General features: G+C 43.7%; 1 protein-coding gene across 3 annotated transcripts in view; it reads right to left on the reverse strand.

The window, feature by feature from the left end:
- MIA3 (MIA SH3 domain ER export factor 3) overlaps positions 1-19,863 on the reverse strand; it is a 42,800-nt gene extending 22,937 nt beyond the window's left edge. For 2 of the 3 annotated variants that reach the window (XM_007672380.3, XM_007672381.3), the window contains exons 1-6: positions 19,540-19,862; positions 15,730-15,863; positions 10,915-11,001; positions 6,368-9,380; positions 4,412-4,696; positions 1,990-2,126 (exon numbers count right to left, since the gene is read on the reverse strand). In XM_007672380.3, coding sequence (XP_007670570.2) covers positions 1,990-2,126; positions 4,412-4,696; positions 6,368-9,380; positions 10,915-11,001; positions 15,730-15,863; positions 19,540-19,708 — 3,825 coding nt within the window. In that variant the 5' untranslated portion in view covers positions 19,709-19,862. Of the gene's footprint in view, positions 1-1,989; positions 2,127-4,411; positions 4,697-6,367; positions 9,381-10,914; positions 11,002-15,729; positions 15,864-19,539 lie in introns of all 3 variants that reach the window. The other variant, XM_007672383.3, reaches the window with a different exon arrangement.
- Positions 19,864-20,715: the final 852 nt, after the last annotated feature.

Raw genomic sequence — 20,715 nt, forward strand, 5'->3', positions numbered from 1 at the left:
CCCGCAGGCCCCAACTCCCCCGATGAGACCGTGAGCCCGTCGCTGGGCAGGGACGGTCTCCGTTGGAAGGGTCCATTCCAAGCGCTCAGTCCAGTGCTCTGCCCCCAGTAAAGCGCTCGATAAATACGATTGAATGAAGTCCTGACATTCCCACCCCTGCCCCCTTCAGTGCAGGGCCGGGGCCCCCAAGGCTCCGGCTCCCCGAGGAGGGGTGGGCGGGACCGGACGGGACCGGACGGGACGGTCACCTCGAGCAGGCTGGCCGTGAGGGCGGCGTAGAGCAGGGACAGAGGGTCGAGGAGGTCGGAGACTCCGGGGGCCGGCGGCCCAGACGGGAGGGGCGGCGGGTCCATGCCAGGCGACGGGCCGGGGGCCGTGTGTCTATGTTGGGGGCAACCTCTGCCGGCCCCTCCGTCCGCCGCCGCTTCTTCCTCCTTCTCCTCAGGAGACCCGGCGGCGGGTGAACTTCGCCTCCCTCAACAACACGTCAACCGGTCCCGCGGGCGGCCGGCCCCACGTCAACACTCCGCGCCGCCACCCGAGCCATCGCCGCGTCATCACGCCGCGCCTAAGCCCGAGCCGGCCCCGCCTCGGGGAGGACCGAACCATTCCGAGCGGAAGAAACCAACTCGGCCCCGGGGGGGGGGGGTAGAAACCAAGCCTCCCTCCTTCCGGACCCAATAATAATAATGTTGGTATTTGTTAAGCGCTTACTAGGTGCAGAGCACTGTTCTAAGCGCTGGGATAGACACAGGGTAATCAGGTTGTCCCACGTGAGGCTCACAGTTAATCCCCATTTTACAGATGAGGTGGTAAGCACAGAGAGGTTGTTAACTGTATATATTTTCGTTACCCTATTTATTTTGTTAATGAATTGTACATCGCCTTGATTCTATTTAGTTGCCATTGTTTTTACGAGATGTTCTTCCCCTTGACGCTGTTTAGTGCCATCGTTCTTGTCTGTCCGTCTCCCCCGATTAGACTGTAAGCCCGTCAAACGGCAGGGACTGTCTCTATCTGTTGCCGACTTGTTCATCCCAAGCGCTTAGTACAGTGCTCTGCACATAGTAAGCGCTCAATAAATACTATTGAATGAATGAATGAAAGAGGTTAAGTGACTTGCCCACAGTCACGGAGCTGACAAGAGGCAGAGCAGGGATTCGAACCCATGACCTCTGACTCCCAAGGCCGTGCTCTTTCCACTGAGCCACAATGCTTCCCAGTAAACTACTGAATGAATCCCCATTTTGCAGATGAGGTCACTGAGGCCCAGAGAAGTGAAGTGACTCACCTAAAGTCACACAGCTGACAAGTGACGGGCCCAGGGTTAGAACCCATGACCTCTGACTCCCAAGCCTGGGCTCCTTCCACTGAGCTATGCTGCTTTTCCCCTTAGTACAGTGCCTGGCCCATAGTAAGCCTTAAATACCAAAGTTATTATTGTTATTATTATTATTATTATGAAGGCAGGGGAGAGGAGCTCTCTTGGGAGGGCCTTCTAACTAAACTGATAAACAGTAATAATTACTTAAGCGCTTTTACTGAATGCCAAACACTGTTCCCTTGACCTTCATATTTCTTAGAAAGGCTGTGCTATTTTACTGATCTGAACCTCATAACAAAAAATTCTTGATCTCATTAAAGCACATTCTTCATAAATCCCATAATGTTCATGGCCACCTCATTTGTTTACCAAAAAAGCTTTTTAAAATGATTAACAAATACCAGCAGAGGGAGCAAAATCCATTGAGAATAACCTGCCAATGCCACGAAAATTCACAGTGAGCAAGCTGAATTTCCACTCATACGTCTTTGAACTTGGGATTTTTTTTGTGTACCGAGGCCAAGCTTCAACAATTACTTGAATTTTTAGATAATGCAACACTAAAATTTTTGAAACTCCAAAATGCTCAAAAACTTTAACACACATTGAAGCAAATGCATCCCACTTTATGGACCACTTAAAATGACCTTAACAGTCTTACTTACAATTTCAGCATATGGTTTCATATTTTCTTTAGTTGAAAGTACCGCACTCTCCAAAGCTGCATAAACCTGTGACACTTCAGGAGGTGTTTCTAGTTGCCCTTCCAAGTCCGCAGTATCTTTTTCAGGGGTAGTTATCCCTAGGAACAAAAGAGAAGTCAGCTTGGTCTGTGACTGAATTTTAGAATTTGATTTCATCTCATCCACACCTTTGCAATAGCTTAAACATAACTAGCCTTATAATGAGTGACTTTCCTAGAGAATAGTATTATGTGGGAGAACTGACAAGAATAACATTGTTATTTCCTTACCTATACAGTAGCCAATGCAATACAGGCAGCAGCTCTTCTGACTGACAGGTGACTTCAGAATCAAACCCCAAAATTAAACAGCATCTTGACTATAGTCAGGGTTATTTTGATACTTCCTCAGCTTTAACAGATGGAAATGCCATTACCTACATAAATGTGGTAGTGAATGTACTGGGATTTTTGAAGAATGAATGGTGTGTCATCACGGAGTGCCATGCTATAAATTTTGTGATTTCTTTTTTCCCCACTGCATTCCTACAGCATGTAATGGGTCTAAAGTTAAAAAGAAGTTCCCTGAAAATTAAAAATGTATGCATCAATAAGTGAAATTACCTAATGTTCTTGTTCCACACTGAACAATAAACAGAAACAAAAATGATATATATCATCAGCAAATGTTGTGGTTTGGGACAGTTGGCCCCGCACCCCCAGCTCCACTGCCTGTCCACTGATTAGTAGCAGCCTCCAGCTTCATTCTTACCGGTCTCCACTGCAAACATACATAAGAGAGGCAGAGCCCCTAATAGACAGCCCCTTTGCTCAATCTCAGAATAAGAATGAACACTAGTAAAATATTTAGAGTCCTAAGTATAAGATTACTTGAGGCTACAATCACATCCCTCTTTTCTAGACTGCCCATTTCCCCAACACCATTCCTATCTGCTGACCAGAATTGCCAAAGAACTATTTTAAACACTCATCCTCATTATACCACTGAAGTCTTGGTATTAAAAAATTCAATATAAAAAGAATATGAGAATTTCGAAATTAGTTTTGTTCCTCTTATCCTTAAATAAATGTTTTGCTACTCCCTGCAAAGATTCCTAGGATGTGATGAGGAAGAATATGTGCACAAACAAGGGCCAAATTCATAGTGTCAACATTTTAATAAATGTCAAAACTACTAAATATACAGAGAGGCAAAGCCCCTACCCAGAGAACTATCATGGTCTAGTGGAATGAACAAAGGCTTAGGTGTCAGAGGACGAGTTCTTATCCTTGCTCTGCCAAGAGCCTGTAGTGTGGCCTTGGGCAAGTCACTTAACTTTTCTGTGCCTCAATTACCTCATCTGTAAAAATGGAAATTCAATACCTGTTCTCCCTCCTATTTAGACTGTGAACCCTGTGTGTGACCAGATTATCTATCTCCCCCAGCATTTAGAACAATGCTTGGACACCTAGTAAGTGCTTAATACCCCAGTTATTATTACTATCTGATGAACAGAATAATTCCAAAATAATAGTATACCTAGAAAACTCAGAAATTCAGAAATTCTTCTAATTGATTATAATGGCTTATATTTCTTAAAAGGTAATAAAACAAACTTGATTAAATCATAATACATCATGCCAACAAAACACAAGCAGATCCCACAACACACTGGGTGTGTGCCTCAAAAACACAGAGCCATCTTGAGGTTCATTTTTTCATAGGCTTACATGCAGTGTATTACATTTGGTCCCCAACTGGCCCCATCATAATGATCAGGCCCTACTGTCAACTAAAGATTATACTCTTAATGCCTCCATCTTTCATTTATTATCCTCCCTTGTTCCTAGGGGCTTTCCTGCCTTCTGGTCCTCAGAATCCAATTCCCCCTCATTTCCCCAGCTCCAGTATTGTAAACAACAAAACTTCAGTCATGGCCACAGCTAATACCAGTACAGCTGACTCTGTCATCACCCTAACCCTCTTCTCCTCCCCAACCTTCTCCTCCCTAACCCAGCCAGCAGTTAGGCAGGAAAAGAGGAAGAAGAGGTGTGGTGTTTCAGTACTGGCAATGTCTGATGGGCCCAAACTGCCCCTCTCTGTCCCTGTGTCCATTCCCACAGCTGGGGAGGAGAGGAAGGACTCCAAGTGGGACCTGTGGGGAGCCTATGTGACAGGAGTGGTCACAGTTAGGTTGTAAGTACAGTACCTGGCACAGAGGTGGGGGAAAGAGCGTTCCATCTGGCTGCACTCAAAAATGGCTTTCAGTAGCGGCAGGGTGGTCGTGACACGTATGCCTCGGGGCAGCGGCACACGTGACGCAAGGTAAATCGCCACCTCACGTAGGAAGGGCCCACATAATCTCAATTACCTGCAAAGCCTAGAGAAAACTGGAAAGCCTTACCTCCTGACAAATCATCAATACTTTTTACTGAAGAAGTTTGGTCTGAGAGTCCATCTTTTGAGTCACTGGCATCTCCAATTTCTCTTGCATCTAAACGGCCACTCTCATCCAAGATACTTAGATCCTCCTCGGGCATTTTCAATTCAAGAGTTCTAACTCCTTCTGCATTTTGAGATGGCTTCCTGGCTTCCTGTTTTGGACTCTTGTCTTCTTGGGGTGGGGACTTATCTTCATTCCCTTCGGCCACTGCTGAGCTCTGGTCCTGTTGCCTGTTGTGTTCAGTTTCTTGGTTTACAGGAGATGACAGAATTTACATGGTTAGGCTATTGTGATACACCATGGGTTAAAACTATTAGTAACTTGCAGGTCTTCAACAATCCATTACATGTAGTTATATGGCTCTTTTCTCCTTAAATAATTTTAGTCTAGTAGTTCTTCAATACAGCCACTGGGGTCTAAAATCAGGCTCAGAAGGGAGATAGGGAGGAAACGAGTGAGGCGATTTCACTGGTAATTATACCAGGCAAAACTGTTCTTACCACTAGGCCCAAGTCCCAAAACAGAATGGACCCAGCTGTTTCTGCACCTTAGGAGAGGTGGATCTATTAGGGGATGTGATAGGTTGAAATGGAGTCATCAAAGAGGAAGCTCTTTCTGGAGAGTCCTCCCCTTCGCCACCCCAACCACTTCCTGGTGGTGGGGAGAAATGCTGTGAGGAGGGTGGGTTGCAAAAGTTTGGTGGGGGGCAAAGGGGGTGAGTGCAGAACCTTCATTTTTGAAGCAGCATGGCATAGTGGATAGACCACAGCCCTGGGAGTCAGAGGTCATGGGTTCTAATCCTTGCTCTAGAGGCCCCTTGTCTGCTGTGTGACCTTGGGCAAGTCATTTAACTTCTCTGTGCCTCAGTTACCTCATCTGTAAAATGGGGATTAGGTCTGTGAGCCCCACATGGGACCAACTGATTACCTTGTATCTCCCTCAGCACTTAGAACAGGGCTTAGTATGTAGTAAGCACTTAAATATTATAATTATTATTATAAGGCCACAGGGAGACAGCTGGCAATTACATATGTGGCCACTAATGGAGGTGCTGACTCCCTTGATCCCTAGGGAGTCCAAAAACCCCTAGCCACAGGTGGAAAGAAAGTGAAGTATGAGTGGGCAAGCAGAGTGGAGGTGGGGCCTGAGAAAGGAAAATCATGGGAATCCTGTGGGGGTGGAGCTATTCTGGAGGGAGAGAAACCTGTTTTTAAAGAGGGGAAGTTATGAGATTGTGGGTGTGGCCAAATAGCAGCCCAGTAAAGTTATCTACGAGAATCTGTTTTAGTCCAATTAAGGTGACACACAGAAAGAGACGTTTGAAAGTAGCACAGATGTTTTTACAAAGTGAAAGGGCCTAGTGGTGTTAAAATATCAACAAAAGATGTGAGGAAGCTGAATCTTAAGGAATAAAAATTAATTTATTTTGGCTAAAAAGGACTGCTCTTCTGAATTTAAAATTTTCCTGCCTTTCTCCATTAAGAGCATATGTAGAAATGTGTATTTTTTGATTATGCATAAAAAAATATTTTCAGGTGTCAGAGCTTAGTTTAATCATTATTAATTTTTCAACTCCATTCCAGCAGAGTTAAGACCTGACTAGACAGCTTATTAAAATGCACAGGAAAATCTGCAGTGCTGAACATTTGATAGGACTTGATATGTATGGCACCAGAAAAAGCAGCTCCCCATGAGGTGAAAGGGACAGGCTCCTGGCTCCCTACAAAAGTGGGGAGGAGAACAGAGGAGAAGGGGGGAGGAACTGTAGTCTGGGACATGACTGCTTATGTATTTTTACAATATGAAACACTTTTTATTCCAGACTACACGCAAGAAAGGCTCATAACATTGACTTTAAAGAACTCCCTTCTGTTGATTTATCCTGGTCTAACCCCAGAGGAAAAGTTAGAATTTTACCTTTGACAAGTATTCTAGGACTTTCCTCTGGGGACTCCGGAGATGCCAGTGGGGTATTTTCACTCACTGAAGAGTGTTTGTATCTGATGAAATAGATCAAGTCCTGAATGTCATCGAGTAGGGCGGTCTCTTCATCAAACATGTCTAGGTTCTTCATTCCCAGTTCTTTGTTTTCCACTACTCTTGAGTCTAACATTTTCTCCACAACATCCAGGATGTTTGATTCGGAAGAGCGAAAGACTCCATCCAGTGCCTTTTCCACATCCTGGGCCAGGTTGTCTCTCTGAGCCAACTCCAGCTCCCATTCCATGTCATGAAACATGGACTCCAGCTGGAAGAGTTGCTGAGGCTTGAGATACTTTTTCAACCGATCTATCCGCTTTTCTTCTAGGAAGCCCCTGATTAGAGGCAGCTGTTTCACCGTGTCACTATATTCTGGATCCCCGGCTCTTTTCCGGATCAGGGTATCATCAAGCTCCGCAGAGTCTGAGTGTTGTTGTTCTTCACTTCCTTGATCAGTGAAGTTCTGCAAGACTTTCGTTTCTTCTTGGGAGGGATCCTGTGGCTCAGATTTTTCTGTGAGGTTGAAGCCTTCTTTGTTTTCCAATTCCAAATCCTCAGTTTGGAGGTAATCAGCACCAGGAGGCCCCGTCCCTTTATCAACACCCTGAACCTGAATTTTATCCTTGGCTAGAGCATCACCTGCAGCTGGGGGGCCAGCTGATTCTCTGATTTCAAGATGACTCCCCTCTTCTTTCGCCATATTCATGCCAGCTGGCTTGCTCATTTTAACATTCTGTCCTTGGAGCCCAGCCTCACTTGAACCTTGCAAGCTAGGTTTCTCAGGCTCCGAAGTCACATTTACTTCCTCTTTGGCTTCTTCTTCAAAAACAGGATTAAGAGCACCGAGAATAGCTCCCTGTGGCATTTGCACATCAACATTTAACTTGCCATCTTGGTCCCCAGCAGGGAGCTCTTTAGAGAGCTTGGCGCTGGCAGCATTTTCATCCTCCAACAGATCTTCCAACTGGGGAAAATCATCACCTTCAGACTGTGGCTCTTCCACCTGGCTATCTATTTCTTCTCTGTTAAGAGATTGATCTGTACCTTCCCCTTGAGGATAGCTGGTTCTCCCTTCTTCCTGAGAGGTCTCTTTGTCCTCAAGGAGCATGCTCTCTGGTGATTTGTAACTCTCAAGATTTTCATCCACTGCATTCCCTTGAATTTTGTCACCTCCATCTTTGAACACACGTTGGCTGACTTTTTCCTCTGAGTGTTCAACCTTTTCATCTAATTGCTCATAGTCTTCTACTGCCCCTTCTCTTTTGGGGGGTCGAGAAAGATCTCTTGCCAGGTTGGAGGCCTCTCCTTCTCCCTGCTCTCTTGGAAAAGTAGTTTGACCCATAGGAGAGAAGGCTGTTTGATTTGGGGTTTTGGGCACAGCTGCCTGTGTAAGTTCCTTTCCTTGGGTCTCCACTGCCACTGCTCCCTGCTCTCGTTCACTTTCAGGAGCCATTACTGCTTCCGTATCTCTTTTAGATGCATTTTGGAGTTTATCCCCTACAAGTGGTGAGACTCTCAGAGATTGCTGCTCATTGGCTAGTTTTTTCCCTTTTATTGCCTTCCACAGAGTTTTGTGTTGTGATTCAATCCCTAAGCTACTCTTCACATCCTGTTCTCTGAATTCTTCTCTTTGGAGCACTCCTTTTTTGGTGATTTCAAGGGGAGCACCTTTTGGATCTTCTTCAATGCGTGTTTTTAAACTTGTTCCCTTCTTCTCAACTGTTGAGGTAGATTTAGGAAAATTTCCATGAGAGGGGTCATTTAGAAGACTCTCTTTTAGTTCCTCATTTGGGAATCGTATCCCATCTTCTGACAGATCCTCCTCAAATCCCTGAATTTTTTCCGATATTTCTGGGCCCTCTTCAAGAATGTCCTCTGGATTGTGGTCATTATTTGTTGCAGACACTTCTATGTTCAGAGGAGTGTCGTCTCCACTTAGTTCTGCAATATGGTCTATTCGTGCTGCTGTCTTTTCCTTACCGGTTGGTAATATTTCTTCATCTTCGTCCTTTTCTTCCTCTGAATCAGTTCCATCTAGACCTGAGTCATCTCTTATTTCTTCCCCTCCCCTGACAATAGAAAAGATGGTGTCTCCGAAAGATGTCAATATATTTTTATCATCCTTCTTTTCACCTGCTCCAGGTTGAGTTAACTCTTTAGCAGCATCTTCATCTGACTGCAAATCAGAAGGCTTTTTGCTTGTTGCATACTTCTCAGACTCCACCTTTGTATTTTCTCTGTCCGCAAAAGTGAGCAATGGCAGCTTCTCAAAGGGTTCCAGATCCTCCTCCTCTTCGGCTCTGTGATAATCGACATCTAATTCCTCCTCAAAATCATCTTCCAGTGAAGTAACAAGTCTGGTCGTCTCATCGTCAGATACAAGAGCATCTGTGGTTGAGCCAAATTTTGTTTTGATGTCCAAAGACATTTCCTGCTTCAAAAGTTTATAGGCCTCAGTCTCCTCCCTCTCTTGAGAGGACTGAGAAACATTGCTATTTTTGGCGTTTTCATTTTCTGGCACCTTAAATTTATCTTGCAGCACTTCTTCTGAGGGGTCCAGTGAAGCCTGGTCTCCCTGAAGATAGTCAGTGTGACTATTCACAAGGAAGCGATCTCTCTGGGTCGCTGGGTCTTCCTCTACATTCTTAGTGTTTTCAGAAGGTAAGGTGCCTTTTCTTTCTGCTTTGGCATGAACATTGCTGTCTTCTGCTGGAGTAGGCTCCGAGTTCTTATCTTTAAACACTTCAAGAGGCACTTCGGGATCTATTTCCTCAACATCCTCTTTCTTCTTATTTTCTTCAAGGCTTTTCTCTGAAGCTCCCATTTTGGAACTGTCCAATTCTGATTCTCCTGAGCTACTTACTGTTTCTTTGGGGAGTTTTAAAATCTCTTCCACATTATAGTTATCAAAATCATCTGTTCCTCCATCAAAACAAACAAAATCCGTTTCCTGAAAAGGAAAAACAATGCTAGTCTGTCAAAGATGCCAAAAATATAAGTTCAGTTCAAAAAGGGTTTGGATGAATTCATGGTTAAGCCCATAAAAGGTAATGAGAAGGAAATCTATGGATGCAGAGGCGAAATGTTAGGGATATTAGGTGATTTATTTAAAGAAATGTCAAAGTGGACAGCCTAGAGAGGAAGAGGAGCCAAGGGGACCTGAGTTCTAATCCTCCCTAGTTCTGGCCAATTCAGGCTCAAAGGGGAATTCCTTTAGGGCAGACCCGAGCAAAACATGGCCTGTGAGCTACAGACTGGTTCCCTCTGGGCGAGCTGAATCTGGGCTGCCCAACTTATTGGTGTCGTGACCCCTACAATACCCAGGAACCTCTGGGACCAAATTAGGCAGGAGTTTCTGAGTGCACCTGCAAAAGGCTCAGAACTGGTTCAGGAGCCAGAGCTGGCAGAAGTATAGCCACTTCTATCTCTCTCTTCTTGAACTCCATAGCCACAAATTTGTGTGTGGCCCTCAATAGGTTAGTAGAAGTAACAAGTCTTCCAGCCCAAATTATCGCTTGCCCTGCTCTAGAACTTTCCTTAATTGCTACATTAGTTTTCCAAGATGATCGGGAGCATTGTCCCTGCATATAATTTACAGGCCTTTTGACTGAAGCATTTACTATACACAGTAGTCTGCTAAAAATGTTTCATTTAAAGGCCTTTTGTATTAAAGTTGGGTGCAGTCAGACAATTCTACTCCTTTGAATTGCATGATAGGCTGAAGCAGATCTATAAGCTCAATAACAAGTTGCTTGAGGTTGGAGTTCTCTGCATTTCAAAGGCTGTGAGAAGCCAGTTTCCGATTTGTTTTTAAAATGACTAAAGTTGTCAACTAGGAGTGCAGGACACCCTGGGGGCATTTCAAAGCACCGAAGAGGGTACTGCCATCTTAGGAGACAATAAAAATGGGAAGAAGCAGCTGCAGCAGGAGTGGGTGATGACAGCATCTTGCTTGGTGTCTTGGGCTTTGAATCATACAAAAGCTAGTTTGTGTGCCTAACTGCTCCAGCAACTCTACTGGAATGCTCCACTCTAACACTGGGGTGAAGGGGAGAGTGAAGCTGTGTGTTGGAGGCAAGAAGGAGAAAGAAAGAGGTACAGAAGATGAGAGGGACATTGAGGGAAAGAGGGGGTGGGGTTCATGTTGGGAAGGTTCATGATGGTGAAACTTTGAGACTGCAAGAATACAGTTTCTTAAAATGACTGAAAAAAATCTCTGGATTAAATAGATGACCATACATTTCCCCAGTTTCTTTCAGATCATAGCAATTAGTGATTTTTGAAATCCCACTTTAAGCTTCCCCTTTTCAAAGGAAAATGTGCTGGCATTCAAAGTGGGGAAAAAAACCCCAAAAACTGAAACCCAAACTGTTGGGGTTTTATCATCTACTGGTTGAAAAATAGTTTTCAAAGACTTTTAAAAATTAGCTAGCAAATAATAAAAGTCTCCATCCAAAATTTTAAAATCACAAACCAAAACTCACATCTGTCGGTAGCTCTAGCTCTTTGTCGGAATATTCATGATTTACTTCAATGAAATCCTTTGGAAAATACCCAAACACATTACCAACCTGTCAGTAAAGGAAAAAAAAGAAAAATATGAATAAAACTTCCACAAGATGTAGATTTAATTCAATTTTTAATGTCCACTTGTATACTCTTTCCCGTGCCCACAGTGAGCACTTAAAAAATATTATTACTAGTAGTAGGACTCATGTTAAATTGCATTTAAAACATTTGAGATCCTGCATAATAGCCATTTATTGAGAGCTTATGGTGTGCAGGGCACTGTACTATGTGCTTGGGAGAGTACAACACAACACTATACCAGACACATTGCCTGCCCACAATGAGCTTGCATCCCAGTGAATCACTGAATTTTTCCATCAAAGGCCCAGTAAATTTAAGTGCACTGCACAGGTTAATCAGGTCAGACACAGTCCCTGTCCCACATGGGATTCACAGTCAAAGCAGAGGGGTGAATAGGCATAATGCAAAATTTCAAAGGTCAACTGTTCTGTACTTAAAACATTTCATGCTGTTAACTACTGGATATTTGGTCTGCATGAGTGGGGTAAAAAAATATAATTTCCTTGAAATTCATGATTAACAAAACATCATATCAAAACCAACTAAAATTGCTAAGGAGAAAACCCCTGAACCTAAACACTGTAATTATCTCCTCTCACATGAGGGGTATTTAAAACATCCTCTCTGCCTACTTTTTTTTTTTATTGAGTATCTATTTTCATAACACTCCCTGAACAAATAAGGTCCTGCAAAGATCACTTGCAAAAAGACAAAGAAGAAAAAAGCTCTCATCACTTTCTACTTAAAGATCCTCAATAAAGATCTCATTTATAATCCTTATTAACAACTGTTAGAAACTCAGTATTAATAGTGTTAGACTGCTATAAAGATTAGATAAATCAAGTAGAAACTGGAAAACAGGCAGTAAAAGTTGCAGTTCCTCAAAAACAAAAAAGATGCTCTGGAAGAAAAAATAACAAAGGAATCAAGCCACAAAAGGAGAATGAATTTTCCAAAAGACCTGGATAGGTGCAATCATGAGAGGAAATGGCAGAGAAATGTATTTTCCTTGTCACAGTAATTTAGGCTTTCCTATAAAAAGAGGGAAATAAAAAGATTGCATCTTCTATCTCTCTTTTACTTTCCCAAACACTTAGTATAGTGTTCTTTATACAACAGTCACAAGAAAAACATTATTATTCGATGGCTTCAGGAAGGAAATAAAATTTTCTATTGTTTAATATTTACCACTGGAGCTCAGAATTCAGCAGTCTTAGAACCCATGTTGACATACCGGGTGGAGTGCCATTTCCCCTTAGCTCCAGTGGAGTTTGAGGGAGAAGTAATTGCTACAATAAAACCGATTGGCTTGATCTATCTAGAGGGCTACCTGAAAGGAATGAAGGGAAAAAACAGCTGGCCTACTGGGAAACCCGATGAATTTCTGTCACATACTAATATTTTTTCTCTCAAAGCTTCTTGTTTCACAAGCCAAAACTCCATTTCAAAATATGAATTGCTTCTAACACCAAAAGCCAAAGCCTCAGGGTACTTAGAATAGTTGCAATAACATTTAATATGTGGCCACTGGGTGCAATGCATTGGGCTAAGCACTTGGGAAATTCAAAACACTCAAATGAACATAACAACGGTAACGACGGTATTTATTAAGCGCTTACTAGGTGCCAAACACTGTGCTTCAGGATGGGGAAGATACCAGATAATCCAATAACATCCAGTCCCCTCCCTACAAGGAGCTTAACTCAGTGTGAAGAATGACACAGTATTAATGTTTATGACTGTCATGTCCATTAACATCCCATTTTCAGGCTATCTGCCAAATAAACACATTATCTCTCCTGACCAATATACAACTTGATGCTGTTCAATGTTGAATCACTAGCTCTTTGTATTGTTAAAAATGCAGAATGGAAAATGTGAACACTATTCAGAGGTGCTTGGCCACAAAAGAAATTACAAAACAGTGGGAGTGAATTGCATCAAAGATTAGCCTGGACCTATTCATTTGCAGATGTAAACGGGAATACCAGGGCTGAAAAAGCACAGTCATTGTTTAGCATTTATTTCTTAAATATCCTCAACAAAGGCATGAAAACCCATTAGATTATAAACTCCTTGAAACCTGGGATCATGCCTACAGACTCTATCATACTCTCTCTAGGGCTGAGTTCAAAGCTCTGCACACAGGGGGATGTTGGATTAATACTACAGATTCATTATTGAATAATTCCAAATATCTAATCACTCCTATACATTATGAAACAGAAGTAATAGTATTTGAGGGCCTCTGGGTACAACGCACTGTATAATACAATGGGCTTGGGAAAGTATGACACAGAGAAGTGACATGTTCTCTGCCCACAAGGAGCTTACCCTCTAACAGGAAGTGAAAAAAAATTTCTATTCAAGTTTGTCTAAAGCACCTATCACTCATAACATCCAAACTCTTTGAGAGATAAAGAAGATTACTGCAAGGTGAGATATAATCAAAACATGTCCTTCCTTTTATACAAGAAAATCTGATGGTGCTGATGATGAATTTCCCCATCGAACCTGACAAATGAGCCTCAGTCTCATCACTTCCAGACAATTTAGGGTCAGTGAGGCAGGCTCCCATTGGTTTGACTTAGAATAGGCCCGAGACAAGGGTGCTGGACTTGGTATCTCCTTAATATACTTAAAATACATTATTATTATTATCATTATTACTGCTAGCAGTGCTCTGCACTCCTGAATTCAGTCCATGAGACCTAATTTAAACTTGGGGCCAAAGTTCACTGGGGGTAAATGGTCAAAGGATGGACTCCTCTCATTTCCACCATGCTCATTTTCCATTAAAAAAACAAAGAAAACAGACACCTGGGCCCTACCTACTTCTTTTGGGGGCCTGTATAAGTGGAGGGAAGGTGAAGAAAAAGCCTCATTATCTAGCTCAATGCTTAGCACAATGCTTGGCCACTGGTAAGTGCTTAACATATACTATTATTATTATTGATGATGTTGTACTCTGGCAGCACTTGCAGCACTCCCAGCTAAGCAAGCTGGCAAAGAATCCTTGACCAGCATTGCAGTATATACTGGGTACCAAGATGACAAACAGAAAGTAGGGCTTGTGAGTCAAGAAAAGCTGGGCTTTAGCTCCAAGACTGACTACGGACTTACGTCAAGTTACTTTCCCCTCAGCCCACATGTTCCCCTTATTCATCAGAAATGCCTTTTTGGTTACAGTTTACTATCAAAAGTCGCTTCCCTAGATATTTAAGAGGAAGGAAAATTATGAGCTCCTCAAAAGAAGGAATTCTATCCAACCTGTATTTTACGATCTCCTAGCCATGCAACTCAAGAGCCCTCAATAGAAGCAGCATGGTGTAGTGGATAGAGCACAGGCCTGGGAGTCAGAAGGTCATGGGTTCTAACTCTGAGTCTGCCACTTGTCTGCTGTGTAGCCCTGGACAAATTATTTAACTTCTCTGTGTCTCAGTTACTTCATCCGTAAAATGGGGATTAAGATTGTGAGCCACTTGTAGGACAGGGACTGTACCAACCCAATTTGGTTGTATCTACCCCAGCGTTTAGTACATTGCCTGATACATAGTAAGTGCTTAATACCACAATTATCATTATTAGACCCCAAATTAATGAATGATGACAATGAAAAGATGAAGGAAAACATTCTTGAGAGGAAATGGGATTGATCATGAAGGATCTATGTTCATTTGAGAAAAGAATTCCTTAGAATGGAAGATTCTTTTCTGGAAATCCTTACTTATGAACATGGTAGAGTTCAAATGTCTGAGAAAATGACGGAGTGGAGCTCCCTGAAGACATGAGAACACACAGGTGTCTGCTCAAAGTTCCTTTCTAATTCTGTGAAAAACGAAAAGTACCAACCTTCTCCCCTCAAGTTCTTCACACTGGTTACAGTATAATCCTTGGAGTCGGAGATTGTTGCTTTCCCTGTGACTGGAACAGTGCTAAGGACACTGTCAGTCTGAATAGATGCTTAAAAACAACTGCCCCAGAACTCTTAGAGAAGCGGCACCCAGCCCTTGCTTCCTTTCCTGCCAAACTATCTCCCATTAATGACAGTAATCTGCATTTCCATTTGATCGCTAACCAAGACTAGAAGCAAAAGCCTGTGTTTGGCTCTCTTCAGCAGGGAGACACATGAGGAAGTAATGGGTAGTGTTGGAAGGGTTAATGGCAGCCTAATCCAATTAAAAGCACTTACAAGAAAGCAGAGCCCTGCAACACACAGTGAGAGTGCTAGAAGCTCTCCGGGGAACAGACTACAAATAGCACAGATAATTAGGTATCTGGCCAGTTCCAAGGGCTTCTAGAACTTTCACAAACAAATATTAACAACGTATTACATGGGACAAAAAAAATATAAATACATATATATTTGGACCATTTGGTTTAATTAAGCTTTTGTATGCTGAAGCATCACAGCCATCCTACTTTCTTCCTTGTGGTAACTTGTGTACTCTTGTCGTGAGAACACGAAATTTACAGAACTTTTTGGAGACAATAAAAAGGAAGTGTTTTAGGTGATTTTCATCATCACTACCAAAGAACATTAATTCATCACCCACAGCATGCAATACCTTGAACACAATGCTAAAGAAATCAACCCCAAGCCATCCATTTTAAAACATGCAAAAACGCATGAGACACATAGTATTAAGAGGTAACGGTCTAAAGACGGTTGGAAAAAAATCTTTAAAAATGTGTTAAGGACTACTTACACTTCCAGCCCAAAGCTCAGGTGATTTTCCTACTAATTTGTAATATACATATATTGCTTCCCCTTCTTTAAAATTTACAAAGCGACAATCTGGGCCGGTGAAATCTTGCAGCGCTTTGCCTCGATACATTAGCACTGTATAAAAGAAAAAAAATCAGTAATTAGTTCCTTCCATTTCCATTTTGTTCTTCAAGAATGGGAAAGCACTTTGCTAATCTTGTTTAAGACATTACATTGTTGGAAGCATCTTCGATTTCTTTGATATGTTTCTTTAAAACTCTGCAAGATATTTTCCTCTAAGGGACAGAAGGAGAAATTGCTTCCCCCTGAGAGTTAGGCAGGCAATAAAGAACCACTACTGCCTTTTCACATGTAGGTAAGGAAAGGTAAAGTTGCAAGGCAAGGGGACAGAGCTGGAAAATTGATGAAATAGACTCCAGAATTCCTAGTTCCTAATCTAAAAGCTCGAGCCACTAAATTAAATTGCTAGTCCTCATCCTAAATGATAAAAAAGGCCACTTCACAGGAGGTAAATTGAGATATAAAGTGATAGAAGCAGAGCTGGGAATGGAACTCAGGACTTTGATAATGCCCCTGTGCTTACCCCCAAACAATTCCCAGCAATAAAAACGAATGATTACATTTGAGGCAGACCTAGGCTCCTTATCGGAACCTGACTTAATTAACCAGAAAGTATGTTGCTTTATGGTGCCAAAAAATTGCCATGTGTTTTTATAGCTCTGATTATAAAATGAGACATTTAAGGCCAAGTTCCTTTCCATAAAGGTGGGCAGTTCCCTAAGTGGAGAAAAGGTGCTCTACTACGAGAATTTCTCATTTAAATTATCTAAGAAAGAAAAGGCTCAACTCATTTTCATTCTGGAGAGCAATAAGGGACACTGCAAATCTGAGACTACTAATGAAGAGAAAGTATTTCTGTGGGAAAGACAATCTGATATTTGTGAAAGGAAATCATTTCTCATTAATCTTCTGGAGTTCTTTGAAGGGACCAATAAAAATGTGGATAGAGGGTGACCAGTGCACAAAATATATTTAGATTTTCAAAAGGATTCTAACAAGGTCCCATATGAAAGTCTTTTTTGAAAAAAAAAAAGGCATGGAATTGGAAAGACTGGGATTTTGTCTGCTTACTTTATTATACTTTCTGAAATGCTTAGTACAGTCCTCAGCACATAATAAGAGCTCAATAATATCACTGATTGACTGAACACTCTGCACTGACTAAACAACTGGCTAAAGAATAGGAAATAAAGGGTGGGGTAAAACAAAGGTTTGTCCACATCTGGAATATTGACCATGCATGTAAATATCTGGAAAATGTGTATATATATAAATATATACACACACACATATATATATGTATATATACTGTCTCTAGGCTGTAAGCTTGTTGTGGGCAAGAAACGTGACTATTTTGTTATACTGTACTCTCCGAAGCGCTTAGTAGAGTGCTCTGCACACAGTAAGTGCGCAATAAATAGGATTGAATGAATACAGTAGGCAGTTCTGTTGTTACATATTAGAAAAGACTTAATTAAAGAGCTAGATCCCCCTTGATGACTGGGGAATGGAGAAATTTCCACATGAGAACTGTCTGAAAAACTTTTAAGACTTCAGCATGGGAAGAAGAAGACTGAGCGAGGCCCCGATGCTATGGAGGCTTCACTAGAAAATCATGGCAGAGGGAGAGGTGGACAAGGGCAAAAATGGAACTTTTGTTCACTAAATTCCCTAATGATAAGATGAGGGAGTATTGAGTTTGCAGGTGGTAGGTTCAAAACAAACAAAAGGAAACACATCCTCGCACAGCAGGGTAAACGCACAGAATTAATTATCACAGGAATACAGGCAAAAATACTACAAGGCTCAAGAAAGGTTTGGATAAACCTATGGCCTAATGGTCCAAAAAGGGTCACCAGAGGGAAAGTTTATAGGAGGGGCAGACAGTATCTTAAGCATTAGAATGGATGTCAAGGCGGGCAACCATCACATGGTCCCTTTTTGCTACTGGCCAGCACAGCGTGCTAGGATGGGTGGGTCATTATTCAGCCCGAGGAATGTCAGGTTTTATGTTCTTACTGAGAGACTGCCAACTCTGCAAAGCCCCAATCAGAAATTCGGAAACGTCTCAGAAGCTCACAGTTTCCTGCCAGAATGGAAGCTTAAGATTTAATGGCTCTTGCAGGATATTAGAACTTTCCCTTTTTACAGAATTATATTTTGCTGAATGTAAATAAAAAACACTAGAAAATAAATCTTTGGCTGGTAATTTGGGAAGAAGCTATGGCAACTTTTGAAAAAAATCCCCTAAAACATTACAGTTCTATGGAAGCTTATGGCTAGGCATTTACTGAAATGACAGCTCAACAATGGGCTCTCCCTGCACATGTTAAATAGCTAAATGCTTGCTCCATATAGAAAGTGGTTGGAAAGAATACACTATTTTCATTCCAAAACAACCTCTGGGACCTCGCTGACACCAGTTGAATACTCCTTGTTTTTTCTTCTCCTGTGAGGGATGCACTGATTCTGGTACTTCACATATTGAAATTTTGTTTTTAAAGGGGGACCTGACCATTAAGGGTATGATTTTTTCTTTTAAAAAAAAATGATTTGTGGACTTTTAAGAAGAAACCATATCTGGAATGAGGTCTTGAATTTTGAGGGGAAAAAAATGATACTTCTGCATTTGCTGTGATATCAGTCTACTGAAACATCATTTCTTTCAATAAGCGCGAGAGACCACAATAATCGACATTAGACAAAGGGCAACCAATTCCTCTACGGTGGACAGGAAGCTCCTAAATATTTTCGTGTTTTCAAATAATAAACTGTTGAGCCTTGGATTCTTCAGGTTTTAAGATCTCCTAAATATCTTTGTGTTTCCAAATAATAAACTGTTGGGCCTTGGATTCTTCGGGTTTTAGGATCTCCTAAATATCTTTGTATTTCCAAATAATAAACTGTTGGGCCTTGGATTCTTCGGGTTTTAGGATCTCCTAAATATCTTTGTTTCCAAATAATAAACTGTTGGGCCTTGGATTCTTCGGGTTTTGGTATCTCCTAAATATCTTTGTGTTTCCAAATAATAAACTGTTGGACCTTGGATTCTTCGGGTTTTAAGACCTCCCGTGTCTTCAAAGATTAACCTTCTTAACGTCTTACATCAACCCATCCTTCGGAAAAGACTTACCCCCTTACCCACCCTTTAACCATTCCGGTTTCCTTGCCCGGCCTACCCAAGGCCTCCGTCAGACTTCAGAAAACAGGGGCCAAATCTGACCTCCCTGTGTGGGCAGGGCCCGCGATGGGGCTTGGATGCCACAACTACAGGCCTCGCCAGCCCCAGGGAGGGCAATGCCTACATCATAATTGCCCCCAAGCGAGAGGGCCACATGGTGGGTGCCTGGGAATTGGGGCTGGTTACCTTTCTGGATCCAAACCCTTCCCAAAGGGTCGGTATTTCCAGGCGGTGAGCGGGTAAGAGGGGGCCGTGGGGGAGAGGGGATGTCAGCCTAGCAACCTATCAACACTCCAGAGGCAAGTCGGGGGTGGGAGGGCTGCGGGCAGCCTGGGGTTACCCCCGGGGCACCGCTACCCTCAACAAGTACCCCGAGGGAGGGGGCGGCGGCAGGACCTGACCTGGTGCCCAGTGCTGAGCACCAGCCGCCCTGACCCTGTGGGGTGGACTTCGCCAAGGCCGAAGCTCTTCCCTTCCCCCAGACATTGCGGCCGGGGCCCGGGAACCCCGTCCCCCTCCCCGTTTTCTTTCTCCGGAGGGTTCACTCACTGCTGCACTCCTCGTCCGAGCAGCGTTTCAGCTCCGCGAAGCGCCGGTCCTGATCCTGCGGTGCCCGACCCTGCTGGCATTCCCCTGGCAGGGCGGCCAGGGCCAGGGCCAGGGCCAGGAGGGGGTGGCCGGGGGGGTTGCGCCGGGGCAGGCGAGGAGCTGCAGCCATGTTGGCGGGGTTGGATGGTGGGGAGCAGGAGGAGGAGGAGGAGGGAGCGGGAGGAGGAAGGACAGGCAGGCCAGGGGGACGAGGGGAGGGGGAGACACGGGGGCAGGAGGGGGCGGCCCTGCAGGAGCACTGCGAGGCAGACACGTCAGCAAGGCCCGGGATGAAAGAGGAGGAGGAGGATGTCTAGGGGAAGAGGCGGGAATGCGGAGAGAGGGCGGAGAGCGATGCCAGCTGGTGGCCGCTGCCCGGGCCCGTCCCTGCCCGCCTCCAGGCAGACCCCACCCCCTTCCCCTCTGCCACCCCGTCGCTGCCCCCCAAACCTCCCCTGTCCCACTGCCTTCAGATCCCGGGTCCTAGCCGCCCATGCTCCCCTCCCCATCCTCCTCTCTCCACGGGCCCCCCTGCCATCCCAGCCCCGAGCCCGAGGCATCCACTACAGAGGACCCCGGGGTCGTTGGGGGTGGGAGGCTGGGTAGGGCCTTATTCACCTTCACCTCGGGAGCCTTTACGGCGATGCCACAAGTCACTGGAATCAGCCTCATCTCCGCCTGCACCACCATTCCCTTTAATAAAAATGATATGGTATTTGTTAAGCGCCTACTATGTGCCGAGCACTCTTCTAAGGGCTGGGGTAGATACTAGGTCATCAGGTTGTCCCACTTGGGGCGCACAGTCTTCATCCCCATTTTCATCAGGTTGTCCCATGCGAGGCTCACAGTCTTCATCCCCATTTTCATCAGGTTGTCCCATACGGGGCTCACAGTCTTCATCCCCATTTTACAGATGAGGACACGGAGGTACAGAGAAGTCAAGTGACTTTTCCAAAGTCACACAGCTCAAGTGGCAGAACCGGGATTAGAACCCACCACCTCTGAATTCCAAGCCCAGGACCTTTCCACTAAGCCACGCTGCTTCTCTTTAGAGGCCGGAGAATAAGCGGTCAATAAATGCTATTGGATTGAATGAATAAAGAAGGAACAAGTAAACTATGCATCTAGACGCCCATC

This window comes from Ornithorhynchus anatinus, chromosome 19 (genome assembly GCF_004115215.2).
Source record: "Ornithorhynchus anatinus isolate Pmale09 chromosome 19, mOrnAna1.pri.v4, whole genome shotgun sequence".
NCBI lineage: Eukaryota > Metazoa > Chordata > Mammalia > Monotremata > Ornithorhynchidae > Ornithorhynchus > Ornithorhynchus anatinus.